We start from the raw sequence: 9,045 nt of genomic DNA, 5'->3' as shown, positions 1-9,045 counted from the left end.
AAGGACATCTGCTGCAATGTTGGAATCGCGCAGGACGTGTAAAATTTCTAATCCTTGGAAATGTTTTTCAAGTTTCCGTATTTCAGCACAGTAAGCACCCATGTTTTCTTTTGTGCAATCCCAATCTTTGTTTACTTGGTTGATGACCACTGCTGAATCGCCATATACGAGTAATCTCTTTATTTCGAGGGTAATTGCCACTCATAGCCCGTGGATGAGGGCTTCATATTCTGCCTCGTTATTTGTAGCTTGCCATAATATCTGAAGGACGTACTTGAGTTGTTTTCCTTCTGGAGAAATGAGGAGAACGCCTGCACCGGCTCCGCCTAGTTTGAGTGACCCATCAAAGTACATCTTCCAGTGGTCAAGGATTGTACTTGATAAAGGCTGTTGAATCTCTGTCCACTCGGCCACAAAATCGGCAGGGGCTTGAGATTTGATCGCTTTCCGCGAGGTGAAATCGATGTTAAGAGCCCCGAGTTCAACTGCCCACTTTGATATGCGTCCCGTCGCATCTCTGTTGTGTAAGATGTCTCCGAGCGGGAAGTCTGTCACCACGGTAATCTTGTGGCTTTTGAAATAGTGGCAAAGCTTGCGTGAGGTGATAAGTAGAGCGTAGAGTAGTTTTTGTACATGCGGGTACCGGATTTTTGATTCAGATAATACTTCGCTGATGTAGTATACGGGTCGTTGTACTTTATACACGCGTCCTTCTTCTTCTCTTTCTACGACTATTGTCGTGCTGACCACAGCAGTGGTCGCCGCAATGTATAGCATCATATCTTCGTCTTTCCTTGGGGGTGTGAGAATTGGCGAGGATGTGAGGTATGCCTTAAGTTTCTTGAAAGCTTCGTCGGCCTCTTTTGTCCACTCAAACTTTTCTGTCTTCTTTAGTAGTTTAAAGAAAGGTAACCCCTTTTCGCCGAGTCTTGATATGAAACGGTTGAGGGCCACCATGCATCCTGTTAGTTTCTGCACATCTTTGATACTTCTAGGTGGGCCCATCTCTGTTACAGCTCGAATTTGCTTGGTGCTGGCTTCAATCCCGCGCTGACTGACCAAAAATCCGAGTAGTTGTCCTGAGGGAACTCCGAATACACATTTATTTGGGTTTAACTTCCATCTCCATCTCTTCAAGTTTTCGAAGGTTTGCTTTAAATCTTCAATCAGAGTGTCTGGGTTCTTTGTTTTCACTACTACATCATCCACGTATGCCTCCACATTTTCACCGATTTGATCCCCAAGGCAAGTTTGGATAGCTCTTTGGTATGTGGCACCAGCGTTCTTTAGTCCAAACGACATGGTTTTGTAACAGTAAGCACCGAATGGAGTAATGAAAGACGTCTTGCTCTGGTCTTGTTCTTTTAATGCGATCTGGTGATACCCTGAATAGCAATCGAGAAAGGATAATAGTGCAGACCCTGCTGTTGAGTCGACTATCTGGTCAATGCGTGGTAGCCTGAACGGATCTTTTGGGCAATGTTTGTTGAGGTCTGTGTAGTCGACGCACATGCGCCACTCGTCCGTGTTCTTCTTCTACACAAGGACCGGGTTAGCTAGCCAGTCTGGATGAATGATTTCTCTGATGAACCCGGCTGCCATCAGTTTTGTGATTTCCTTTTTGATCGCTGCCTTCTTGTCGGGTGAGAATCGTCGTAGTCGTTGCTTTATAGGTTTGGAGCTTTCATTAACATCAATTCTGTGCTCAGCCAACTCTCTTGGGACACCTGGCATGTCGGCCAGCTTCCAAGCGAAGATATCTTTGTTGTCCCGAAGAAAGTTGGTGAGCGCGAGTTCCTATTTTACTGAGAGGTGAGCACTGATGGTTGCTGTCTTGGAGGTATCGCCGGTGCCCAAGTCGATTTGCTTGACGTCGGCTCCTTTTGGTGGTGTGATGACGCTGGGCTTTTTAGCCGGTATTTCTAATTCTTCTTGGCTCATCTGTGTAGCAATTGTGGCTATTTCTTTTCTACTTTGGTCATCTTGTGCTCTGGCTACAATCTGGATTGCTTGAACATCACAGTCAAAGGCGCGTTTCAAGTCACTTCGAAGGGAAAGTACTCCGTTAGGTCCTGGCATCTTGAGCAGCAAATACGGGTAATGCAGTATCGCCATGAATTTCGCTAGTGCTGGTCGTCCAAGAATCGCGTGGTATGATGACTCAAAGTCCGCCACCTCAAATTTGATGAATTCCGTACGGTAGTTTGAGGGTGTTCCAAAAGTGACTGGTAGAGTAATTTGTCCGAGCGGCATGGCTGCTTTGCCGGGTACTATTCCGTAAAAAGGTGTGCTTGTTGGTGTGATCATCTCGGCGAGTTGTAGTCCCATCTTCCTTAGTGTTTCCGAAAATATGATGTTGAGTCCGTCTCCCCCGTCGATTAATACTTTGGTGACAGTCATACCAGCAATAGTTGGATCTAGAACCAGTGGATAATGGCCTGCGTTTCCCACGCTAGTCCATTGGTCTTCTCTGGTAAATTGGATAGGATACTGTGACCAATTGAGATATCTTGGTGTAGCTGGTTCTGCTGTCATGATAGTCCGTAGTGCTAGTTTTTCTTGATGTTTGCTTCTGCAATCTGGAGCCCCTGAGAAGATCACTGCTACCGTTCCCCTGGGTTTTTAGAATCCTTTGTCCTCGTGGTTGTCTTCGTCTTTTTTCTGATTATCCTCTTTGGTGTTCTCCTTACTATCTTTTCTTATGTATCGATCATTGAAAGTGTAACAATTTCCGATGGTGTGCCTCCCATTAGGGTGTAATGGGCAACGTATGTTTTCAATGTCATCATATCTTCTGGGTTTGGAAAATTTCTTTGATTTGTCGGCCATCGCCATGGTATTGTCTGGTCTACATTTCCTTTCTTGATGTCTGCTATTTCGGTGATTTTGTTTGTCTGGGTTGTCCTGGTTGCTTCTATCCAGAAACCTTTCTCGTGTTTTTTCTTCTACAGTAATCATCTTTTCCACTGTCCGTCTGAATTCTTCATTGTTTCTCAGATTTTCTTTGCAGAAATCTTGAAATTGCCACCTAGCCATGATTCCGTGAGAGAAAGCTTCAATCACTTCTTGTTCGGTGATGTCATGCACTTGAGCCCGTAGTTCGCCGAATCGTCGATAGTAATTTCTGAGACTCTCGCCTCCCTTTTGCTTGAGTCCTTTCAGTTCTGCATGAGTGATTGGGTGTGTAATGATTCCTGCAAAATTTTCACAAAAAGCTCTTTGCAAGTCCTCCCAATTTCTGATAGATCCTGGATTTAACTTGTCAAACCATTGGAGGGGCATAGTTTCTAGTGCCATGGGAAAGAACAAGGTCTTGATATCGTCGTCTCCCCCGGCTAGTTCAATTGATTGTGAATATATTCTGAGCCATTGCCTTGGTTCGGTTTTGTCATCATACTTGGAGTGGTTAGACGGTTTGAATTTGTGAGGTAATCGTACTGATGCCAACCTGTTCGTGAAACAGGGGAATCTGTTGTGCGTTCCGGCTTCTTTGAATTCGGATTCGGCCCCTTCTTCTGGCCAAGTGTTGTTTTGATGGGAATAAGTCTGCGAGGCTGTCTGGGTAGGCACCTTACTCCTGGTCTTCCTTGGTTGTTCAAATTGGTGGCCTTGATTATGTTCCTTCCTACTTTCTCCGTTATGGCTTCCACTTGGCCCAAGTCTTTCGAAAGCAGATTTCCTTTGATTTTGATCTTCTTGCCTGCGGGTTGTTGATCTAGCGGGTAGTCTCGATCGGGCTCTCTCTTCATGCGTTCTTGGGATCGTCGACCGGAGCAAGTCCTGGAGCTGTTTGTACTTCTCTCCGCGATGTGAAGTTGCCCTGAGTTCTTCTAATGCTTCTCGAATCTTATCGTAAGGTGTATTCACCGTGCGTCTTTCTTCGGCTTCTTGTTGCGATTTTCTTTTATCGTATTCAGCCAAATCTGACTCGTATCTGATCTAGGCTTCTCTGCGCTGCCTAGCGCGGTGTTGGCGCCCTTGCTTCAACTTGTTTTTCCTTTCTCTAGCCTGTCTCTGACTCTTGGTTTCTCCATCATAGCCCTGGGCAAAGGGTGATATGTTGGATTCTAACTCATCTGATGACCTGACATCGGGTGCTTCTGGGGGGTTTAATGGTGACCAAGGACGTCGAACCATGAGCACTTCCCGTGCGTGAGCCGTTCTGTTATTGGTGTTAGTTTTCATACCGTTAGAGTTGCTGATGACTTCAGTAGATGCCTCGATGTCGCAGATCGAGTCTCCTTCTTGGTAAGGTAGAATAGCTGTTGTTGTTGTGCCGACTAGTTGGGTTCCGCTATCTTCATGAACAGAACCTGGCTAGTGGATGATACAGTCTTGCGATGTTATCGTTAGCACGAGACCCTCCTGAGCTCCTGTTAGTGGTATCCCAAGCATTGGATTGAAAGACCTTTCGAACTGTCCCTGATAGGATTTTGTCGTGTTGTCGAGCCCAAGTGGAAAAGAACTCGACTCTTTGAAAGAACTCTGAGGGTAATTCGAGTTGTTTTGGGTTGTGCTCTGGAATCCTGCCAAAAAAGAACTCGGTTTCTTGAAAGCACTCGAATAAGACTTCATCTCGGACACGGAGCTTGAATTCGAGTCGGATGCGCGTAGCCGTGAAATCTTATTTGAATCGGATATTGTGAGCTGCGCGAATTTTCTGGTGAGCTGATCCGTCGTAGTTGCCAAAATAGGAAATTCTTCATGATGATCCAGATCTTTGAGGTGATGGCTTTGAAGCCTGCCATAGTTGTCCGCCTCGCAGATCCATGAGCCAAAGATGAAAGTTGATCCCGTCAGGAAGATCATGTTATCGAGGTCCATTGAGCTCTCGGATGCAAAGTCGCCGAAGTCCCCTACCTGGCACGCCAGCTGTCGATGTTTCACCACCGATAGCCTGCCACAGGGGTACCCGGGGCAGTATGTTCGGGCTTCGGCGTATGCTGAACTCGATGGTTAATGCAAGAGACAGTCGATTTATCCTGGTTCAGGCCCTCGATCGTAGATCAAGTAATAACCTTACGTCCAGTCGGTGTTCGCCTTTGCATTGGATTGATTGTGATATGTTGTGTTGTACAATTGTCGTCCTTCTGTCCTCCTTTATATAGTGAGAAGGCCAGGGTCCTAGTCGGTTTACAATAAGATTTCCTAGTAGGATTACTTAATAGTTCTACTACTAAGATTCCATGGGAAGAATCCTAGTTGAACTAGATCTTCTCTCTCCCTTACGGGGTATCCTGTGGGGCTCGCATCGATAGTATATTCTGGTCGTATATGTTTTTGTCATCGGTAATGCTCTGGTCAAGACTTTCGATCGTTCGAACATTGCATTCGCAGGCCTCGACATCAGCCCAACAGCCCAACTGGCGTATCCCTTTGTCCACTCACCTCTAACCTTATCTTGCTGCTCCATTCTCCAGAAGGCTCTCCACCACAGCGCCACAACCGTGGGGTTCCTCCACTGGCCGCCAGTCTCCCCAGCGCCCCCAGAGTCAGAAAATCACGGTGCCCCGTGGCCAGCCACCGCCCCATCGCACTCCCCTGGCCGTTCCACAGTTGCCCCCTTCCCGGTCCGCACCAAGGCTGCGATGTCCCCTGGCCAGTCCGCCGACGATGCGAAGCTCCATCGCCGGGCTTGAAGAAACAGAGAGCGGCTCCGCTCCGGCCATCGCCCCATCGCGCCCCTTGGCCAATCCGTAGTTGCCCCCAACTCGGTCCGCTCCAAGGCTGTGGTGTCCCTTGGCCGGTCACCGACAACGCAAAGCTCCATCGCCGGGCTCGAAGAAACAGAGGGCAGCTCTGCTCCGGCCACCACGCTCGACGGCTATCGCACCCTGGCCGGTCGCTCCGCCCATCGGCGAGCTCTAGGCCAATGAACTTCACACGCCGATGAACCTCCATTTCTCCCAAGCAGCAAAGAGATATTGCGCTGAAAGCGCATGTTGCAAACGTATATTTCAAATGTTTTAGAGATATGTTACAAGTGTTTCATATGAATGTTGCAAAAGTAGATCGGGATATTGCATTTGTTGCAATGCTTTGTACACGTATGTTGCAAGCGTCTGTTCGTAATGTTTCATCTGTTTTTCAGATATATGTTGCATGTATGTTTATCTGGATGTTGCGTATGCTTCGCGCATATGTTGCAAGTGTTTTATCTAAATGTTGCGTATGTTTTGCTATAGGTTTCAAGTGTTTTTCCAGGTGTTTTTTCAAGTGTTTCGCCTTTCTTCTTTTATATGTTACAAGTGATGCATCTAGATGTTTCAAAAGTAGATCCGGTGTTGCACATGTTGTTATGGCTATACACGCATGTTTCAGGCGCAAGTTTCAAGTGTTTTATCTATTTCAGATGTATGTTGCAAGTGTTTTATTTGGATGTTTCAAAAGAAAATCTCAGAAAAACACATGCTATTGCTGCTAGTACGCTGCCGTGGGTCACCACACACGTCTGCTGGTGGTGGTGGTGGTGCGGGCATGCGGGCGTGTGAAACGGAGCTAGCTCAAGGCGCTCCCCTCGCATGCGTGGGCCTACGCGGCCTATGGAGTGGGATGGGTGCACAAGGCATGGGTTCCGGAGCACCATCCAATGCTAGCGTCCTAGATCGGTGTTGTTGGTTTGGCCGGTCCCTTCTATGTGCAAGTCCAAAAGCTCCGCAACTGCTTGCGGGAACATTACGTTGGAAAGAACGAAGCCCTTCTAAGTTGATCCATAACAGTTTAGAATCGATTCCGCGGCACTAGTTGACAACTGACTGACCCTGCTGCTCACCCCGACGAGTTGGAGATACGTACAAAGCCGCGCTGGCAAAAGCCAAGAACAAAGACGAGTTGGAGAAAGGTCGTCGCATCAGGTCAACGTTCAAACCTCGCTACGCTGGCGTTCTAATTAACGCGATTAATTAACTCGCCTCATCGGCGACTGACGCAGGAATGCAAATCCAACGACACGCGCATGCACCTCCATCCCGCGCTAAAACTATCGTTCTTATTGCGGCCACATGCCTGATATTCACATTCCCCCGTTTGCTTTGACCATCCCACCAGGCGCCGTGCTTGCTTGCGCACCCGGCACCCTACTATATAACCCCGCGCCCACCTGTTCCTCTCCCCATCGACAGCCTCCGCCGCACGTTCACACACACAGACACAACTCGCAGCATCCAGCAGCTCCCATCGAGCTCAGCTCACTCCACTCTCTAGCTGCCTAGCTCGCTTCGCCGTCTGTCAACCGATCGACCGACATGGACGCGCTGTGGAAGCAGGGTTCGTCGTGTGACTGGCCGGCGGCGGCGACGGTGATCATCAACGACGACGACGCGGCGGCGGAAGAGCTGCTGCGGCGGGGGCCGTGGACGGTGGACGAGGACGCGCTCCTGGCAGGCTACGTGGCCGCACACGGCGAGGGCCGGTGGAACGAGCTGGCGCGCGCCGCGGGGCTCCGGCGCACGGGCAAGAGCTGCCGCCTCCGCTGGCTCAACTACCTCCGCCCCGGCGTGCGCCGCGGGGACTTCACCCCGCGGGAGCAGCTGCTCATCCTCGACCTCCACTCCCGCTGGGGCAACCGCTGGTCCAAGATCGCGGCGCACCTGCCGGGCCGCACCGATAACGAGGTCAAGAACTACTGGCGGACGCGGGTGCAGAAGCACGCCAAGCAGCTGGGATGCGACGTCGGCAGCCATCGGTTCCACGACGCCATGAGGAACCTCTGGATGCCGCGCCTGCTCGAGAGGATCCACGCCGACGAGACAGCCGCCGCCGCCGCGACAGCTGACGATAACGTCTCTCGCTACTACTCGGCCGCGAGCCCGTCGCACGAGCTGCTGTCGTCGTCCCAACCGGCGTACGGAAACGCTGCGCCCATGGGCAACTGCCCGCGCGCACCGTCCCCGGACGCGTCGAGTGTCACCGGATCGTCGTGGTCACGGGAGGCGTCGCCACCGTCGCAGTTCCAATCGAGCAGCTACTCGACCATGGCGGGACGCTCTACTTCTACCGAGCAATGCCAGAACAACGGATGCTCCAGCGCCACGAGCGTTGACATGTTCGACGAGAGCTGGTCTGAGCTTCTTGCTCGCGCCAACCATGACGACACGGAATTCGGATTGGGACAAACCGGAGACAACTGGTGGAGTTTGGAGGATATCTGGGAACAACCGCTTTACTGATCAATCCATACTGGCTGTAGTGCTACGTACTGCTATATGTTGCTGCCTGAGACTAATGACCGAATTATTTCTAGTGTTATTATCTGATTGATCAGAGAAGATAACAAATAAACATGATTTAATTGAATGATTTGCTCTAAACCTTTTTTCCTTATTCGGATTCGGAAAATACTTGGCGAGTCACCTCCTGCTACTACTGTGATCTTTGGATGTCGTTTCTTCTAAACAGAGTTTCCCATTGCAAATAGCAGGCTAAGACATCTAGGGGAGCCTTCGAGAGTATGCTAAGCTATAACAGCGTTAAGACATTTAGCGTTTTCTCAAAAAAAAAATGCATATAATTGTTTGTTGTTCGCTGACTTGCATCTATTTCTGTTGCCGGCTGTTATATTCTCTCTTCGTGCCAATGCTCGACTACGTGTACTACGGTTGCCAGTATAGTTGTTGTACATAGGCGAAGGGGACGACCACAACCGCAGCCTCTCCGCTCACTGCACATAGCCTTGACTAGTAGCCGGCTCAAGCAATCACTTTCGACACCTCATAGTCGTCATTCTTAATTCATGGCCATCGTTTTCTTTTTTTTTTCTTCGAATACGCAAAAGGTTTGCGCATCATTATATTAAGATCGAGAAATGTGGTTTTTTTTTACATCGACGTGCCTCTTTGGCGCGTTAGACAAGGCAAATGTTTTATAATAAGCACATCCCCGCTTAGCAAACTACGTACATGGTGACTACTCACGCAAAAGACATGGTGCCATCATTTCCTCAACGCACACCATCGATCACCACGTCACCGCGAAAGGTTTAGAACTTAGAGCGAGGCCTTAGAGAACACAGAGGGGAGAGCTAGAGATGCTAGACTAGATTTGGTC

The 9,045-nt window shown here is 49.2% G+C and overlaps 1 protein-coding gene across 1 annotated transcript; it reads left to right on the top strand.

Annotated features, from left to right (window-relative positions):
• Positions 1-7,130: 7,130 nt before the first annotated feature.
• Positions 7,131-8,299, top strand: LOC136452026 (myb-related protein 340-like). The gene has a single exon (XM_066452690.1). The coding sequence runs from the start codon at positions 7,245-7,247 to the stop codon at positions 8,166-8,168; it is 924 nt and encodes a 307-aa protein (XP_066308787.1). The 5' UTR covers positions 7,131-7,244; the 3' UTR covers positions 8,169-8,299.
• The last annotated feature ends 746 nt before the right edge of the window (positions 8,300-9,045 follow it).

This window comes from Miscanthus floridulus, chromosome 5 (genome assembly GCF_019320115.1).
Source record: "Miscanthus floridulus cultivar M001 chromosome 5, ASM1932011v1, whole genome shotgun sequence".
In the NCBI taxonomy this organism is placed as follows: domain Eukaryota; kingdom Viridiplantae; phylum Streptophyta; class Magnoliopsida; order Poales; family Poaceae; genus Miscanthus; species Miscanthus floridulus.
The sequence above is the reverse complement of the archived record's forward strand: the minus strand, read 5'-3'. Positions and strand labels throughout refer to the sequence as shown.